This window comes from Actinia tenebrosa, unplaced genomic scaffold, assembly GCF_029948245.1.
Source record: "Actinia tenebrosa isolate PJP-AT-01 unplaced genomic scaffold, QUT_ActTen_1.0 PGA_scaffold0__85_contigs__length_37466705, whole genome shotgun sequence".
NCBI classification, from domain to species: Eukaryota; Metazoa; Cnidaria; class Anthozoa; order Actiniaria; family Actiniidae; genus Actinia; species Actinia tenebrosa.
The window spans coordinates 36208055-36228424 of NW_028292569.1; the positions used below are offsets into that span (position 1 = coordinate 36208055).

Below are 20370 nucleotides of genomic sequence, written 5' to 3' on the forward strand. Positions count from 1 at the left end.
AAATTTCAATTATGATTTTTATTTTTCATCTTTCGTTCATTCATTCATTCATTCATTCATTTATTCATTTATGAATTTAAGAGTGTATTTTTTTATTTTTGGGAGGGGTCTTACTTCACTCCTCCATAGCTATTTTTAATCAAGAATTCTACTACCATTTGACTATTCAAAATACTCTAGTTCAATTATTTAATCATCTATTTTAGAGTCCATTTACATATTCCATGTTAGATAATCCATGTTTGGGATCTATTTACTTATGCCTGCAAACAATAAACATTCGTCTTTCCAAACATTGCTTAAACATTTCCATTTTTCATTCTACTAATACCTACTAAACTTTTCTTTCTCACAATATAGAGCATTTTTCAAATATTTTAAACTCTTCTATCTTAGGCCTTTCTAAAGCTATTTCAGTGAACAAAATAGCCGCCTCCAAAGCTCAACAGAAAGTACAAAAAATTGCACCCACAAAGTCAAGAACATTTTTCTCATCACAGACCATGAGAAGCTTAGGCCGGCTAAAAAACTTTATGCTAATTAGGTTAAGATGGACTTATTCCATCTTAAGCTAATTTGCATATGTTATTTTTTTACCTATTTTAACACTATGCCGACACCTCTGTACCACTCTAGTAGGAAACTCTGTTTATTAACGAGCATTTGTTGACAGGCAATGTTCAGACATTATTTGAATGTGGTTCTACGAATTACATTTATTGAAGGCGAACCGTATAGGATTTCCTGAGCTTGATGCCTTTGTAAATAAAGTTTTCGCGAAACAGTTTCCAGAATGTTGCAAAGAAAAGATTAAAGAAACAAGTTAAAATAAAAATGAAAAATGAAGGAGCTCGTTTCAGTTCATAACTTTTATTACGGCAACACCGAATAAAGTTACAGTAAAAGAGCAGGCCAAAAAAAAACAACATTAACAACAAAACACAAAGTTTTCAATTTGGTTACCTTATCGTCATACTGTACAGAGCTCTTAGTCTTATTACTGCTATCAAATGATCAATGCGATTGGGCCTGTAAAACGCCGAAATTGTATAATATCTATGACGTATTAATATGGATCTCTACGGCCCAACATATCTGGAACATAGCTATTTTTGCTTCAGTGAGTCAATTGAATACTCAGATATAAAAGTATCCAAGCTCGGTCTTTCCGAAGGCTTGCTGGAAATAGCTTTGTCGATACTTTCCGAGGCGTAACAACAGCATCTACTGCTGACGAAACGCACCATTTTTGCGAAGGAAAAAATATCGCTACTTGTGGATGGTTTTCCTGTACCGTCACGTACTTCAGGCGCAATGTACGAATCCTTCCATTCTCTGTTGTGAAAGGACTGCTTTCGGGGCTTTGCTTCACTAGCTTTTACGCTTTGTCCAAAATCAATAACAGGATTTAGGTTTGGCTCCAAGATAACATTGTTTGCCTTTAAGTCATTGTGAATTACACCACAGTTGTGAACATGATTTAGTGCTATGGCAGTCAGACACAATACGTTACGCCACGATTTTTCGTCAAGCAGCGTTTTGTTTTTGGTTGCACTATAAATTGTTTCGCTAGTGTTATTGTTTTTGTCGCCATGAAACAGTAAAATAAGCCTTACAGGCTTCGTTAATGAACATAATCCAAATAACAGAGGTACACCAGGATGATCATGTAATGACAGAATCATTTTAGCCTCTTTGTATGCCGACTTTTTCAAAGTTGCCAGGCTTTTCATTTCACGGTGGTCATGGTACTCCTTGACAGTTACAGATATGTCACGATACTTAGCTGCGTAGCATTTACCAAAAGTACCACTACCTAAGATCCGCTCATCGTTATCTCGAACTAATAAACTGGAATCTAGCTCTCTGACACTTTGTTCATGATGGGCTTGTTTTTTCCTTTTCTCTGCCAAAGAATTTTCATCTTTTGGTGACTGGGCAGCACGCTTATGTACCATTTTATCACCGGAAATGCTTTTTTCTGTTTTCGAATTCCGTCCAATGGCCGCCTTAAGCAATGATTTCCCCCTTGACTCAGGAACGTGAATAATGTTACTTTGATGCGGTGGGGTAGTTTGTGAAGAGGCATTTTTTATCTTTGCTTCCAGCTCAGCGGGAAGAATGTCCATTTGATTCGATACAGTAGTTTGTGAAGATACAGCTTTGATTGCCACGTGTTTACTGTCTTTGCTCTGTATTTTCAATTGGCAGTGCTCAGCGCGTTCTCTGCGGATTCGTTCTTTCTTCCTTCCTTTCCACATTCGCTTTTTATATCGACGAATGGACTTCAGTCGTTGTTTCATATCTGTTATATCTTGTTCATCCATTGAAAGCTATACTGTCCAGCAGATGAGGCAACTATTGCGTAAGCAATTCCGACCGGAGTTAATATTTGCTAAGGTACAAAGGTCTATTTATTCTCGATAAATAAAACTATAAACAGAACTGTCAACCATGAAGCGCGCATGAGAAAAACAACTAACGTGAATTTGTTGCAATGTGGATGCCGGGTTAAAAATAACGCTAGTGCAATTGAGAGCTATATAAAAGCTGATAAATTACGATATACAACACCAATAAAGTTTTTTTGTTGACAAAGTATATTTATGAGATACAATTTTTTTGAGAGAATGACTTAAGTTCCCAAGCTAACTTGAATGACTAGTTTAGTGTAAACAAGTAGTTACATGTAATAGCAAAGTTAGGATTAAATAAGACTATTGTTAGCTGTTACGATCCAAGCAGGCATCAAACACTGACCGGAAGTGTACAGAAGTTACAGATATTCAAGTATCCAAGCAACTCTGCTGCCTACAGATCTCGCGTTATTAAAGTATTTTGCCAGATAAGTTCAAAAAATCATTTTAACTTTTATAAGACTATTGTTAGCTGTTACGATCCAAGCAGGCATCAAACACTGACCGGAAGTGTACAGAAGTTACAGATATTCAAGTATCCAAGCAACTCTGCTGCCTACAGATCTCGCGTTATTAAAGTATTTTGCCAGATAAGTTCAAAAAATCATTTTAACTTTTATAAGACTATTGTTAGCGATTACGATCCAAGCAGGCATCAAACACTGACCGGAAGTGTACAGAAGTTACAGATATTCAAGTATCCAAGCAACTCTGCTGCCTACAGATCTCGCGTTATTAAAGTATTTTGCCAGATAAGTTCAAAAAATCATTTTAACTTTTATAAGACTATTGTTAGCGATTACGATCCAAGCAGGCATCAAACACTGTCGTGTACAGAAGTTACAGATATACAAGTATCCAAGTAATTCGGCTGCCTACAGATCTCGCATTTAGTGCATTAGTAAATAATTAATTTTTATGGTAATTTTCCGCGAGTCAGCTGCCAGTCAAATTTACTGTGAACGTTAGCGTCATCTAAACTTAACTTCAAACTGTTATGAACTTAAACTTCCTAATTTATATGCAAGGTGCCGTCAAATAACTTCATAATCAACTGCTCAGCTTGTGAAAGGAATTTTGCGTCTTTTTCGGCATATTCTAAGCACTGGGAAACTCGCCACGTGGATCGAAACATGCCACGGACAACAATGTTTGTCCTCGAGGAACAAAAATTGAGATTCCCCCGAAAAACAAGGAAGGGAGCCCATACTCGATCGTACAAGACATGGATTTCTTGTGCCCTAGAACGAGTTCGAAACACGCACCATCACCGTTGCAAAGGTAAAGTTCAAGTTTAAGTTAAACCTATTTGATAAAAAAATGACTGACATGGAGCTTTAAGTAGCTTTAAACTCTGCCATAAACGGCCTTTTGAAGCAATTCTAGCAAAAGTTATTTTTCTTTTTTTTTTCTTTTCTTCTCTGTAGGAAAATGGCACCAACTAGAATTTCACCATGTCCCACACCAGTTCTTTGATCGATTTATAAGCGATCTTGGGAACCCTACTCCAAACACAATCAAGGTTATGCCACACTGGCGAGCACCAATCATGTCGAAGTCAACTGTAATGGAGTCCTATAAACTGTATGAGGAGGACTGCTTCGAACGGATTTTTGGAAATGACCTTGAAAAACACGTGGCTTGGCAAGGAGAAGATTTATGTGAAGGCGCTCAGCTTGAGCCAGAAGATCCGCTCGCCGCCATAGCAGCAGCCAAGCGTAGGGCTAATCACTACCATGGGGGGCAAACTACCCATATAACTTGCCGTTCAAGTATAGTAGTTGGAAAAGGTTCAGGAAGAGCCACCCGCGAACTGGAAGTGAAATGGTACCCATATATTTACGGAAAAGACCTGGACTGTGGCAAGATGTGTCTCCGTTTTTACGTGGCTAAATATCGTTTCAGTCAGACCTGATCTGCTAGAGATGAACTGTAGTCCTGTTAAGGCAATGACAATAGGTAAAGACGTATCTCCTTTTTTAAAATCTAAAATCACGTCACTTACAGTTGACTATCAAACGGTGGTAGGACTTATGAATTGTTTCCTTTTTTGGTTTTAACTTCAATGAATGATGTTATTTGTGCATATACATTTATGAATCCACCTACAGTTAGCTTGCAAGAAAGTCAAGTTACGATTGTTTTGACCTTCGAGATTAGGGCACTTTTTAAATTAGTTATCCGACACTAATAAAATCATTTCATAATAAAATAATCATCTGAAATAATACTAAGGAAAAGGATACATATTCAATATTCATGTACTTGAAGACCACTTGACAATTTGTGTCATAAGGTCCAAGCGAAGATTATTCATTAAAGAGTACTTCCACCTGATGTTGTTGGTTGCAGACACACCCCTCGAAATGAAGTCTCTGGCAGCAAAGATGATGCCAATGCCACAACTCCCTCTGCCAATGTTTCTGCATTTCAGTTGCGATGGCATACCAAACCGATCAAAAGCCAGACAGTTTACCCAAAATCTTGATTGAAGGGCTGCCCAATGAGGGAACGTTTCGTGCATGAGTTCTAGAGCTCTCTTTAGGCAATTCAGTGTGTTTGCGGGAGGATACACTTTTAACCCGTCGTCGAACATCATTTTTCCATTTTCAATGTCAATGACAGCTAGACCCCAATGATTTGGCATATGGACTGGGATAATAATAATATTAATTTCGCTCAGGTTTTTCCTTTCTAATACGCAGTTTCTTATTTTCTCTTTTGTGAATGCTGTATCTTTAGCCTTCATCCAATCATAAAATTCTAAAGGTAAGTAAAGGACATTCGAGTGTCCCTCCTCGTTGAACTTTTGAACGCATATGTCGACCACGAAGTTGTCAATGTGCCTCTCAGCAATGATATCAGCGAAAGAAAGCACATCTATAGACTTCCCTTTAAGTCGCAGGATAATTTCATTAGGGGGCTTGTTCCAAAGAACGTCTTTCAATCTATCCAATTCTCCACTTGGAACATCGTTAAACTGAGCCAACCAGATCGTTTCCTCTGTTACCATGGCAGCAGTACTTGAAACACGCGAAAGGCGTATCAGTGACTCAAGATCGTCTTCACTGAATGTTCCAAAACCGTTTATATGGACTCCAAGGTTTGGTACTAGACCTTTTTTCTTTTCGATTGCCAACAAATCTTCGGCTCTCTTTAAAACAGCGACACATGGCCGTTTTTTTAAAGAAAACAGATCTCCTGTCTGTGTAACTGTTTGCACTTTCATCACCACGGCGGTGGTATAGTCAATAGGCGGTAAAAAAGCGTCAATCTCGGCAATTTCCCGCCTCGTTGATGCTGTAGCTAACTTGGTTTTGACCTGGGATGAATGACTTGGTTGTTTTTGGTGATTTGCTTCATGGATCTGATTCTGTTGACATGAGGTTGTAGAGGTAGATTGTACTATGGGTGTCGCGGTGCACTGCTTTGGTTTTACATTAGAATCTGTGGTGCTTTTTGTGGTAGTAGTTGTATTGGTAGATTGTACTATGGGTGTCGCGGTGCACTGCTTTGGTTTTACATTAGAATCTGTGGTGCTTTTTGTGGTAGTAGTTGTAGTGGTAGATTGTACTAATGGTGTCGCGGTGCACTGCTTTGGTTTTACATTAGAATCTGTGGTGCTTTTTGTGGTAGTAGTTGAGGGGACGAACATGTTCTCCCAATCTCCATGGTCATACTTTTGCAGACTATCAACAATGTTTGAAGAAACATGGGTTCCAGTCTTACTGTCGTACTGATATTCTAAAAAGTCACCACCAAACATTTTGTCAAATAGCCCATCTATCATTTTGACCCAAGGCCAGTCTTCTGGAGACAATTTTGGTGCGTTTTTGGTTGTCCAACCACATCCCCTGAATTTGAAGCACTTCTTATCTAGAAAAGAGAATTGAAAAAATGTGTATGCAATACCTTACTTTACTTTGACTTGGCAACCCCTTTGAATGATCTAAGGCTGCCATGAAATCTGCTTTTAATTACATTTTATAAATGCCACTTACCAGTGTCAGTGCATTCTTTTGCATTTCTGAATGAATATCGAAGAGAGAGCAGTTCATTGGCATACCAATGAGTAAGAATTTGTGGCACTGAAAGAAAATTTAAAAAAACATTATGGATTATTCCACATATTTGCTTGATATTGGTATCCAGAAAAATTGCTATTTAGTGACAAAAAACACAAATTTGCATTTTCTAACAATGACAATGTTCTAGATTCGTACTTTACAATTTTACAATTATTATTGAACATAATTGCAGACTTTTTTTGATGTGATGACCTTTGAAGTTGATAGCAAAAGGGCACTTTGATTAAATAACTGCTGTTATTTCTTAAAGAGAAAAAGAGTAAAAAAAGGAAATGAAAATAGAAGTGTAGATAAGAAAAAAAAAGAATGAAATGTTGTTGCACATACATGAATGGCCAGATCCTGTTTTATCGTGGTTGGATGCCTTGGAAAACAACTGCCTGTGTAGTTTGTGTGAAGCCTCAAACCCCTGGCCAGAATACTTGTATAGAGAACCAAACTCTCGCAGTAGTAAGGCACTATGGTCAATTGTTAAGTGTCCATAATCACCTGATATTGATACAGAAAATACAATTTATTACTTGAATGAAGTAGATTATAATTTAAAATGAGTTGAAACTTGAAAATCTATCTGCACAACTCCCAATGATCATGTAAAAACAACATTTCTTCACATTCAAATGAGACAAAAAGAAATTGTCGAGTACATTCAAATGAGACAAAAAGAAATTGTCGAGTATTTATCATTTAAGTTGTGAGTGAGTAAATGATCATTTACTCAATGCTATTGTTCTTTTAGTTATATCAAAATATTTCTTTCATAATGAGCAATGCCATTTAACTTTCTAACTATCTTCATCATAATCCTTTCCCATTTTTCATTGATTTTCATGCACATGGGCCTTTAATACACTACATACATAGATTGAAGTCACTAAGCCTGTGAAATAGATATTAGACTAATACAGTTTACCAGACTCTAATTCCATTGTTTTCTTGTGTATCTATTTGACTATTACACCTTAACAAGCAATTGCTATTTCACAGGCTTTGTGTTTTCACTCTCTTTAATGTTAACTTTTAGGTATACATTACCTGTCCCAAGGTGAACTCCAAACAAATGTCTGAGGTGATGTCCCCATTCTCTACACTGATAACAAAAAGGAAAAACTTGTGGGGTTGTGTTTACATCAAAATACAAATACAAGTTTAAAAATAACTCAGCAACAACCCCACCAAAATTCCAACTAAAAGACATATCCTTAAAAGGGATAACAAATCCAAAAAATACTGGTGCATGGTGGCAGCAAAAGTAGCCAAATGACACCATTGTGCAAAACGATTTTACCTTTATTTCATAAATGTCAATGTTTTGCAGATCATTTTCATCATCAACATCATACACTGTTCTTCTCAATGTAAGAGCAATTTCCCTCCAATCAGTGAAAATCTTGAAAACAAAAATATTAATATTAATGCTAAAAATAAATTAATAAAAAATATATTATATACATTATATATTATATGCATTAATAAAAATATAAATGTAGATATAATTTACAAGCAAATTGTCAGAGGAGCAAAATTTAATATACACAAATAAAGGAGAGAACATTTTAGAATAACTAGAAAAATGTTGTATTTCCAGTGCAATTTAAGGTTCACATGAAACAAAAAATTAATCAGAAAATCACAAATTATTTAGCACCTTAAGAAATAACTTAATTTGTAGTTTGGCTGCATAGGCTGCAAAGATCTTGTCCTCATCCTCCTGATTTGCCCTCTTTTTCTTTTTCTTTGGCTCTCCGTTACTTTTTTTCCCCTTTGCTTGTGATGACAGCTCAACAAAAGTGGCTTCTACTTCTTCCTGTTCTTTTGCCCAATGTTGCAAACTATCTTGAAGGAACTTTGTAAATGCTGCAGAAACCATAATACACTCAAAATACACTCAAAAAGGAACAACCAATGCAAATATCAGGGCTCCAAATAACGGCTAGACATACGCAGGTCAAGATGATCTTTCAAATACATTTTTGGATGGTGATTACCAATTTTTCTCAAAAGTATGGCCAGTCTTGACCTGCTGTTATTTCGAGCCCTGCTCTACCGAATGAACAATGATATAATATGAAGGAATAAACAGATGTGTATTGATAGACGTAATTTGAAGGCATGAGGGAGTGAGTAAATAGTGGGGCGAATGATTGAAAATAATGCATCCTAATAGAAAAGAAAAACATCACAGGTGATGGATAATTCTGATGCTTGCTGCTATCAATATAGCTAACAACATGTTTCTTTACAGGCAAACAGTTCCATTTGTGAAATTGTAAATACCTGGAGTCTCTTCAAGCTGAACCTCTTTTTGAACTTTTCCAAAGTCACGCTGAAAAGCTTCACTGCTCAGAATCTTCTGAATGTCCTAGTCAAATACAAACATATATGCATTAAATTGAAGAATTAGAAATATTGATATAGTTTATTGACACTGGCATCATATTTCATTTTTGGATACATAATATCAATTTAATAATGTTATGCCTCACCTGCTTTCTTTCTTCTGTGAATGTGATGTAATTTAGTACTATAGACTTGGAGACATCCCTGCATTCAGAAAAATAATCTGCAACCTTCTCAGTGGGCAGAGATTCTGTTACTATGTTCTCAGCATTATCCAGAAATTGCCTCTCTGTACATCCTACAGTGTTAAGTAAGAAAAAACAATAACATTATTTGTTGGCTATTCAAGCATTTATCTTCAATTGTAATATCAATTTCTGTTAAGTTGTGTCAAAATAAATGTATACACCTATTTCAAAAACCTTCCATATGTTCAAATTAAATTTGAACACAATAGTTTTGACATTTTGCATTAAATTGTGGGAATTAATCAATGCATTATAACTCATTTGCACCTGAAAATGAAGCAACCTTTATATTATGCCTTCCCACTGCAGTCTGTTGACCTGGTTTCTCCTTTACTTGAATTCGCGTTCTTCCACGGGTGTTCTCAGGCCCATATTGAGAAAGGATGTTATTCAACTGGTCAAGAGTACCAACACGGTGTGAAAATAGTCCCAAGGAACCTAAAAGCTGCTCCATGTTCCTCATCTCACAGTGCAGGAAGCAGAGGTTGATGTTTGACAAATCCTCCTCCAAGAGGAACGTTAGATCGTCACGAACACCTGTGGGCCTTAAAAAAAAAGACCCATGTCAAGGCCAAATAAATTGTATTATTTCAAATGTGCATAACATGCGAGAAGACGAAATAAGGTATCGTTCAAATATACTCAACCTTGCAATATTGGCTTTTGATCTTAAACAATCAACACAAGCATGATTTGGAATTTCGCCATGATGTGTACAGGCCTAACAGATTTAAAAATATTGTATATCAACATAAAGCATTATGTGCATAAATGTTGCACTGCTATTGGACATTACCCTGACAGCATCACAAAAGACACAAAATTCCACACCATATCCTTTGCCTCCTAGAGTGAACGATTCATCGTCCTTTTTATGAATCAACAGCAGTAAAGCTTTATAATCAAGGGTAACTGAAAAATATCCATACATGCACAAAAAATGAGTTATGAATGATTAGCAAATTCCAACCACCATTAGCAATATTTATCTATGCATATATAAAGAGGCATCTGGAAATTTACACTTCAAATTTTTTGCTTATCTGTTGCAATTGATAATCAAACTGTAGATATATTACTGTGGTTTTCCATTTTCTGCGAACTCAGACATTTGAATGGATAGTTGTGGAATGGATCTTTTAGCTGCTGCTAATCACAAACATAGGAGACACCGACTAATACATTTTGATTGGCAGCAGTGAAAAACCCATTTCACAACTAGACATTGGAATGTCTGAGTTGCAAAAAAATGGAAAACAGCAGTAAGGAGCTGTACACATTCCAATACCTGTGTACAATGCTATTATCTATAACTTAGACAAGAACCTGTAAACTTGAAATTGTATGATTTCCCATCCACACATAGTCCATGTTGTTTAAGCCAGTTCTTTTGCTTGTTCAGCATTCCTATTAACTGCTTCATGTTGCTCCTGTCTCAAGAAAAAATATGTTAATACCCAATACCCCAGTTTATAGTTGCCAAAGGCTAAGTTAACTTCCTGACAAAATATACAGTGATGCAGGCTTAATCTCATTCTCAATAAGCCCTGTGAGAGCAAAATTTATGCTTCTATCAGTTTTTACTGTTTATTTTAAATTTGCTTTTCATTCATTCACCTTTCTTCTTTGCAATTAGCAATTGCAACTGGATAGACTGAAAGTGCACTCTCTGGACTTTTCTTTGCAAAGTCAATGGGCACAATCCCTACAGCTATTTGATCTTTGCCTCCAAGGGGTCGTCCATCTATCTTGATATTGAACTCCATATGTGGGGTGTCAGCTCCATACAATCGCTGCTCTCTTATAGCCCAAATCAAAACAGAATTTAGGTCGACACCACATGATGGAAAGTCTGTTTCTAATTCTGTTATTTTCAATGTCGATTTTATGATGTTGAAAATCATCTTTTTTATGGCCTTAATCTGATTTTTTGTCAAGAGAACAGCATTGTCCAATGAATTCTATAAAGCAGATATGATCATAACTTCAATTAATTATTCTTTACATTTCAGTACAAATAAAATACAAGTTCAGCATACAAGCAACTTCTGAGTGATTCCATTTAAAATAAAATACCCTTGCAGCTGCTACTTTGGGGGGAAAATTTTGTATGACGGCACAAGTAGAAGCTGTGAGGGAGACTAAGGAACTGGTGTTTATTTACAGGAAAGGGGGGCTGGTGCATTTTGTGGTATTAAAATGAGTTTTTAACCTTATTGAAAAACAAAACGTAAAATCATAATGTACTTACACCACTTCTTCCAAGGTGTGTTAGATTTAATAAAGTTTGCCATGCATCATCAGGTAGCTTTGTCTGCAATTTAAAGTACAAAAGCACCCAATCCGGAACTCGCATACTCTTTAACAGACGGTCATAGGTTTCTGGCAGGAATAATTCTCTCAGGCCTTTCTTTTCCCCAACTGCATCCATTATCATATCCACAACCTCTGATATGGTGCTACTTACAAAATACTTATCCTTCTCGTTCTCAGGCTTCTTATCATCATCACAACAAAAAATAAAACTGTTCCCAAGAACAGATGATAATGTTTCATGGTACTTGAGGCTGACATCAGAAATATCAGCCATCACTCGCCGACACTGCTTCCTAATCCTGCGCTTTTTCGTAGTGGAACCTATAGTCAGATCTGCTTTTATGCTTTCTGTAGATTCACTTGCGTCACTTTGTGCAAAAGAACTTTCTGATGATGGATTGATAGATGGTGCAGAGGTGGATATGCGTGTAGGTGTAGAACATGACAGTGGATTGAAGATATTTTGGCTTGAAGGAGAAGAATCACTACTTGAAAAACTAATTTGAAAGTCCGAAGAAGGTCTGATTGGTGAAATTGTGGACATTGAAGGGCTAGTAGATGGACTGTTACTTGAGATTGAAGAACTGTGTGAGGCATTGGCGCCATTTTTTGGCGCCAATAATTCCTCTGATAAACTGATTCCATTCACTGCAGTTATCACAGAATTGAACTGGCTCGAATGAAGCAAGTCGATACTTGAGAGGTCTCGCTGTCTCAGCAGTCCTGAACACAGACCAAAGATAGACACGACATAGACGGGACGACTTGGCAATCTGTTCTTGAACGGCAGTTGATTGTTTGTGGCTTTCAGCTTTCCCGCCGAAATGCTGACTACTTCATTGGGAAATTCTACGAAGAAATCATTCCTGACAAAGTCGGCAGGGTTGCGGTTGCAGATTTCCTTCGTTAGGACGTACCAATTCTTTTGTGGGTCGAGGGATTCGCTTGTGATGCCACATATCGAACTACTAAGCGAGGCCATATTGGCCATATTAGCTCAATGAGCGTGGAATGCTGATCGGCGAATGAATTAACTCTCCAAATCATTGTTTATATCTTCGAACCTCCCGCTAAAACTGAAAGTGTGAACTATTAAAAAGTAACTTGTACAAGATGTCCGTACAAAGTAGAAAAATCGCCAGGGACCTCCACTGTGACCGATTAAGGACTGAGTACAATTGAATATGACGCAATATTCTGCCCCTGTCCCTCCCCCTGGTTCAACTGTTCAACTTAAGTATTGTGTGTCTCGGCAAAGCTGCCCAAAAACTGGGGGGGAAAACGAACACTTTTCATTTCAAGTTTGGGAACTATTACAATCTGTCTGTATTCATTGTGAATGTTACTTATCGATTTGCATGAAGTGAGGAAGGGTAGATGGTTGAAGTTGTACTGCGAGCTGTAGGTTGCTTTGTTCATGCATAGATAGCCGTTTATTGTTCAAGTTTTGTTTCGCAGTAAACTTCCAAACCCAAAGAAAGATTATATTTGTTGTGCTTCCTAGAAATTTAGCTTATAATTTAATCGTAATATGTAATCTTTTGGCTCTGGCATGATCTCGCGTGGCAACTAAAAAATGCAAAATATGAGCTTCGAATACTGCTTTGTTTTACGCTTCGCTACGGAGCTTTTCCGTTCCCTGCCTCGAAACATGCTCAAGAAATTTACTCAAGATTTTTTTGATGCGAAACAAAGCCGTCATTTGTTTCTTGGCTGTTTAACTGCAGTTATGAAAAGGAAAGTAATCTGACCTTGCTAGGCCGGTATATCATAATTTGTTCGTTGACAAATGGTACTGACACACGATAACACCTTAGAGTTTACTATAGCTAATCCAGTTAACGCCTAAAACAAACACACGCTGAGATTTTTTTTCCTGGGCTAAGCTTCTCATGTTCCAGAAACATTGATCCTTTTCACCAACAAATATACCAAAACGCTTTCCTTACCAAAAAAAAAAACCATTCAAAAGTCGCCTCTTCAAATCTGTCTAGACACTAATTCCACCCACCGACCACACTCAATTGGCTTCCAAACTACCCCTTCTCTACATGACTTAAACACACGTCACCACGCTGCCGCCAACGCGTCTGACAAACTCCATACGGGAACTTAACCCAACAACATACAAAATGCCGCACCACAGGAATACCAACGCTCAAAAAAACCGCCATAGCCCCCTGCTACATAAAAACATATTACTAAGTCTTTGGGCACCCTCCAACTCGCTCCTCGCCCTTGGCTCAGCCATTCAATAGCCCACCAAACTTCCCGTGAGGGTGCCCAAACACACATCAAGCCACCAGGTCTGGCCCTACATGGTAGCAACCAATTTTCGACTCACTAAAACTGACCTATTTCTCCCTATTCATGGCCAAAAAATACCTCCCTATTGCTCACCATGCAAGTCCCTCTACACACTTCTTCGTGCAGAGCTACATTGCTGCCCTCATTAGGCTTAATGATGCCTTCGGGCACCTAGTGGCTGATCTATTCCCTTCCCCTTTCATGGCCACGAGCGAACGAACCAAGAACGCACGAGCTCGATACCAACCCTCTCATTATGCGTGCCTATGCTAATCTCTCTTCCCTACTACTCTATCTTATATATACGCCATTTTGTTTACTACCTCCACTCCGAGTTCCATGCTGCCTGCTGCTGCATATCATTCAACAACCCTCAGCCTGCTCCATCGCCAACCCACTTCTACATCCTATTCACCAGGTAAGCCTCACTTCTCTACTACTCCTAGCTACTGCCTAAATAACCTTACCAATCTACTCTTCACTTTCAAACTACCACTTCATTTACAATCCTTCCTTCATTATTACATTGACATCTGTATCATTCACCAACAACACCAATACCTAAACCACCTACTTACACTTTACATTTCCACTCCCATGCATCACTGTGCACAATAATATCCCATCACTGTGCACAATATCCCATCTAGCATTATTTCCCATTAAGTTATAAGCTAACAGCAATATCACAAGAACCACCACCACCACCAACAACAACAACAACAGCAACAACAACAATTAACAGCAACTACAACGGCAACAATAAAACAAACAACAGCATGAACAGCATTATTGTTTACTTACATCTTCAGAGTAGCCTTTAATCCACAATCACTTGGTGCTAGTTTCTTGACACTTCATTGCTTTTTCTTGAATTTCGAAAATAACAAAATTGATCATTATTAAACTCATACGTACAATATGTTTTATGAATAGAATTACATAACAAGATGATTGATTCAAATAGGGTAAAAAAATCTAATAACATTACCTGACTTTCTGTTGATATATGTCATTGCCAGTGATTTCATCTGAAAACACGCACAATAAAAGATGGTCAGTAAAGACACTAAATGCATCAAATAGATTCTACTTATCCTTAATACTTCTCACAATACCGATTTAAATCCCATGCGGCTGCTATATAACCTATATATACCTATAACTTTATTATGGACATCTTTGAAGGAATTTAAAAAGAAGTTGAAGACATACTTATTTAGGCAAGTCTTTTTTATGTACTTTTCACAAATATTTCTTCATACTTATATTTTTGTAGTTTTATTGATTTATTTTTTTTTGTTCAAACATATATTTTTATAGTTAAGAATATGTGGGCCGCATAGCACTTATGAAATACATGAAGATATAGAAATATAGATAAGTTATAGTGCTTGGAAACGAGGTTATTCCGGGCGAAAGCCCTTGGAATTAAATTCGGAAAAATTAATTTCCGACCTCGCTGGGAATTGAACCCACGACCTTCGGAATTGTACTACCGATGCTCTACCAGCTGAGCTAGAGGTCAGACTGAGAGCAGGCTGGGGTGAAATAGATGTCATCTATTTGTTACATCTATTTGTCGGCGTTCCATCTTTCATTTATTGCAGTGCAATGTAATACATGAAAGATGGAACGCCGACTGCTGTAACAAAAGTAGGCATGTCAGTAGACAAATTAGGGCGTGGTAGCGAGACAAATTTTTGACGTGTCGTCACAGTTCGGTGAGATCCGTAGTATTTTTGCATGTACAGATCTTCAAGAGTTTTGGTCTTACAGAAAATGTATTGACTTACAAAAAAATTTTCAAAATTTACCTTAAAATTAGTCTTCAAGCTTTAATCTTTTTCTGTTTTTTACTTCTTCATTTTATCTTTGGATACCAAACAAGGTATTGTTAACATTGTCTGATCAGCCTTCAGCAAAATAAGTGGGTATTAATACCCTCTGGTTACCTCCCAAAGACACAAAGTATTATGGGGATGTGAAAGTAGAGAATAAAATAATTCTGTTAAATTTTTGTTAAGGAAAAGATACTGTAACGTTAGGAGTCTACTTAATATCATTGAATATTTGAATGTTAAAAGTTTTCATATATTTGCAATATACCAATGAATCAATACTGAAAATATTAAGTTAGAGGTGCCATCTGTCAATCAATCAATCAATCAATGATTGGAACTATATAAATGTATGGAACTATTAATAAATGTAGAACTAAATAATGTTTAGAACTAAATAAATGTAGAGAACTAAATAGATGTAGAGAACTAAATAAATGTATGGCACTAATATTAAATAATTTAATGTATGGCACTTAATATTAAATAATTTTATGTATTCATAATCATTTGTTTTATCAACCATTAATTCAATAAATATGTTCCGAGCTTTCGGCCTACTCGCCCATCCTCAGGGAAATGACAAACATTACAATTGATTTTTCATTTTTCATTTCCCTGAGGATGGCTGAGTAGGCTGAAAGCTCGGAACATATTTATTGAATTAATGGTTGATAAAACAAATTGTGTGCCGCTAAATATTAAATGTATGGCACTAAATATTCAATATTAAATGTGTGGCACTAAATATTCAGTGTGTGGCACTAAATATTCAATGTGTGGCACTAAATATTCAATGTGTGGCACTAAATATTCAATGTGTGGCACTAAATATTAAATGTGTGGCACTAAATATTCAATGTGTGGCACTAAATATTCAATGTGTGGCACTAAATATTCAATGTGTGGCACTAAATATTCAATGTGTGGCACTAAATATTCAATGTGTGGCACTAAATATTCAATGTGTGGCACTAAATATTCAATGTGTGGCACTAAATATTCAATGTGTGGCACTAAATATTCAATGTGTGGCACTAAATATTCAATGTGTGGCACTAAATATTTAATGTGTGGCACTAAATATTCAATGTGTGGCACTAAATATTCAATGTGTGGCACTAAATATTTAATGTGTGGCACTAAATATTTAATGTGTGGCACTAAATATTAAATGTGTGGCACTAAATATTTAATGTGTGGCACTAAATATTTAATGTGTGGCACTAAATATTTAATGTGTGGCACTAAATATTTAATGTGTGGCACTAAATATTTAATGTGTGGCACTAAATATTTAATGTGTGGCACTAAATATTAATTGTATGGCACTAAATATTAATTGTATGGCACTAAATATTAATTGTATGGCACTAAATATTAAATGTATGGCACTAAATATTAAATGTATGGCACTAATTATTAAATGTATGCCACTAAATATTAAATGTATGCCACTAAGTATTAAATGTATGCCACTAAATATTAAATGTATGCCACTAAATATTAAATGTATGGCACTAAATATTAAATGTATGGCACTAAATATTAAATGTATGCCACTAAATATTAAATGTATGCCACTAAATATTAAATGTATGCCACTAAATATTAAATGTATGCCACTAAATATTAAATGTATGCCACTAAATATTAAATGTGTGGCACTAAATATTAAATGTGTGGCACTAAATATTAAATGTATGGCACTAATTATTAAATGTATGCCACTAAATATTAAATGTATGCCACTAAATATTAAATGTATGGCACTAAATATTAAATGTATGGCACTAATTATTAAATGTATGCACTAAATATTAAATGTATGGCACTAATTATTAAATGTATGCACTAAATATTAAATGTATGGCACTAAATATTAAATGTATGCCACTAAATATTAAATGTATGGCACTAAATATTAAATGTATGGCACTAATTATTAAATGTATGCACTAAATATTAAATGTATGGCACTAATTATTAAATGTATGCACTAAATATTAAATGTATGGAACTAAATAAATGTATGGAACTAAATCATTCAAATCAATCTATCAATCAATAAGCCTGAAGCGAGATGACGTTTTACCCCCGTCTCTAGACCATAATCCTTTTCACATTGCTTTTGTTCTTTAATTATGACTTTTGTTCCTGTATTCTCTAAGGAATCAAAAATTTTAATATGAAAGACTTTTAAAAACTATTATGGTATAGAGTTGGGGGTAAAACGTCATCTCGCTTCAGGCTTATTCATCAATCAATCAATCCATCAATCGATAAATAAATGGATAAATAAAGATTACTTAAGAATTTAAAACTGCATGAAAATTTGATCACTTTTTTAAAGGTAAAATATCATTACAAAGTTTGTTTTTAAAAGTCTTAATATTACTCTCTGGAAAGTTTCATGTCTTTTGGTAAAATAGTCCATTCTTTAATCGATCTTACAGCAAATGTACGTCCAACTACTGTTTCCTCTGTATGTCTCTGGCAGCTCAGATTTAGATTACTGAAGCGAGTATTTCTGCTGTGTATGTCACATTAGTTTTGAGTTTAAGTATCCATCTCTCTATACTTTTTAATTTCAATCTTTTTTAAGAGCTTCTACAGTAATGCTTACAAAAATAAATTTTCTACGCATAAACATAAAACCATGTTTGCGTTTGGTTTGACGTCTATTAACTATGCTTTGGTATAGTAGGCGACTTGAACGAATCGGTTTACCTCGCACACAGAACACATTTTGAGGCACAAAACATAGTACTGCTTACAAAAATAAGTATTTTCTACGCGTAAAATAAGAAAGTCTTACCTCATTAATCCTAAGTCTTTGCGCGCTAGTGCAACTGAGGCAAAAATTTGAATCTGCGCCTTATACGAAGACCATTTAAATTCCAACGAGATGTTGAGACAATAAGCCAGTTGATAGCTTAAGAATCTTTTTCAGTGCGCATACGATTTTATTCCCAATTTCTTGACTTCTTTTGTCGAAAATTTCTTTTGTTCTTAATTAAACAAAAGATCGAGGAAGGAAACTCAGGATAAATTGCATGCACACTGGTACATGCACTACCTCATGCATTACCTCATGCACTATACTTTTTAAGTTCAGTCTTTTTAAGAGTTTATCTAAACTAATGCTTACGAAAATAAGCATTTTCTACGCGTAAATATAAGCATCTCTTACCTCATTCAGAGTCTTCGCTGCAACTGAGGCATTAATAATTTAAATGCTGCACCTTAGTTTAAGAATCGTTTTTATCAGCATATTTATTGGCATATTTAATAAGACCTTGCTTACCCATGAAACAAAGGGTTTTATATTTTAATACTATGATTAGATCAGTATTGAATTATGTTAGTACTATACTGTGATAAGGAAAATCTAGGCCGTGTTCTTCAAGGGGCGCTTGGATGAAAATCAATGAAAATTGGAAATGACTTGGAACTTGTTTAAACTTATCTATATGGCCCATATAGTAGTCAAGCAACATGACTGTTTCCTTCACAGTCAAAAGTCGTGGAAAAAAATGATCAATTTTATTCAGCTTATAAATTGTGAGTAAATGACGTCATTTACTCAACCCTATTGTTCCTTCTGCTTTTAACCCAAAATATCTCAATAGCACCCAGACTAAAATTTTCACTAATCTGATTTTTATAATTGTAATTGAGTCATATTATCTTCGAATACTTCAATTATTCGGACTTTCAAAAATTGGGGTGTTTTCATCCAAGTGCCCCTTTAAACTGCAAAAGAGAGCAGCTAGGGTAATTTGTAATCAGGTCTCTAGCATTAAACTTTTTAAAATGAATTACAGTGGCTTCCCTTTTATGAAGAACCCAAAATAGCTAAATGTTGTCTAGCTTATAAACATATTAAGGATAAAGTCCTGACATACATTGAGGATTGTCTAAAGCTTTATAGTCAGCATCCCCGGGGGGAGGGGGGGGGGGGTACTACCACCCCAACTTGGGTAGGGGTGTGCCGCCAGGACCTCAAAACCCTGACCCTACCCCAGACCTAAAATTTTGATTTTACATACCCTACCCCAGACTAAAACTAAAAATTGTACACCCTATCCAAAACTAAAATACGGAAAATACGGTTTTACAATCGATTGCAAACAACATTTACTAGCATTGTTGGCAGAAAGCATAGCCTATTTGCCAGACAAAAATGACCAAATCGTTAACCCTATCCCAGACTAAAATGATACCCTACCCCAGACAAAATGTCAAAAAATGATACTCTACCCCAGACCCAAAAGCCGAAAAACCATACCCTAAAGGGCGGCACATATCCGTATAGCAAATATAGGGGAGTACCCCCCCGGGTCAGCGTCATAGTCCTACTACTAGGTACTACTAATTTTATCTAAAGAAGTTTTTATCTAAAAAGAGGACAATAGCAATGAAAAATCAAATAAACAAGGGCTAAAGAAAATCGCCGTCCTGTACAGTTCTCGAGGCGGATTAAAGTTTGAAAGCTTTAAAATAATTCAATGAAAATGAAATTTTGACATCTTGTAGCCTATATATTGCAGTCAATATTGACTAAATTCATAAAAAATTCATCGAGTAGATTTGAATTTAGGAGCATGTTAATTAACATAACACAATAGTCCAAAAATACGGCTCATACCCAATTTAAGTCGACCTAATATTTTGAAATATCACATGGTACGATTTCTATACAATTTTTAACCATTATTCCAAAGTGATTTACCAACTTCTTTAGATAAAATTAGGAACACAAAACTGAGAAAATAAACTACTTTTCCACAAAGTTACTAACATGTTTTGT

General features: G+C 35.9%; 2 protein-coding genes and 1 long non-coding RNA gene across 3 annotated transcripts in view; 1 reads left to right on the forward strand and 2 right to left on the reverse strand.

Annotated features, from left to right (window-relative positions):
- Window positions 1-175: 175 nt before the first annotated feature.
- Window positions 176-18565, reverse strand: LOC148914188 (uncharacterized). Its single transcript, XR_016118996.1, has 5 exons — window positions 18376-18565; window positions 15534-15589; window positions 14708-14747; window positions 14521-14585; window positions 176-263 (listed from the first exon to the last, which is right to left on the reverse strand). It is a non-coding gene; the product is annotated as an uncharacterized LOC148914188 (long non-coding RNA).
- LOC116304749 (uncharacterized) lies at window positions 2567-12681 on the reverse strand. Its single transcript, XM_089025612.1, has 15 exons — window positions 11345-12681; window positions 10711-11054; window positions 10420-10523; window positions 9890-10005; window positions 9741-9814; window positions 9361-9638; window positions 8992-9143; window positions 8783-8867; window positions 8154-8362; window positions 7794-7895; window positions 7541-7595; window positions 6833-6994; window positions 6419-6505; window positions 4664-6293; window positions 2567-4347 (listed from the first exon to the last, which is right to left on the reverse strand). Exons 1-14 carry the CDS (start codon window positions 12398-12400, stop codon window positions 4675-4677), a joined length of 4443 nt encoding a protein of 1480 aa, XP_088881738.1. The 5' UTR covers window positions 12401-12681; the 3' UTR covers window positions 2567-4347; window positions 4664-4674.
- LOC116294614 (NBAS subunit of NRZ tethering complex) overlaps window positions 13828-20370 on the forward strand; it is a 46873-nt gene continuing 40330 nt past the window's right edge. The window contains exon 1 of the mRNA XM_031702250.2: window positions 13828-14134. The gene's annotated coding sequence lies outside the window, so the exon portion shown is untranslated. The remainder of the gene's footprint in view (window positions 14135-20370) is intronic.

Bases quoted from the DNA above. Each gene is read 5' to 3' on its own strand.
- LOC116304749 (XM_089025612.1), bottom strand. From the start codon at position 12,400: ATGGCCAATATGGCCTCGCTTAGTAGTTCGATATGTGGCATCACAAGC. The intron at 11,055-11,344 runs GTAAGTACATTA...TCTGCTTTATAG, and splicing joins CACACCTTGGAAGAAGTGGT to AATTCATTGGACAATGCTGT. The intron at 10,006-10,419 runs GTTCTTGTCTAA...GATATTTTTCAG, and splicing joins ATACAATTTCAAGTTTACAG to TTACCCTTGATTATAAAGCT.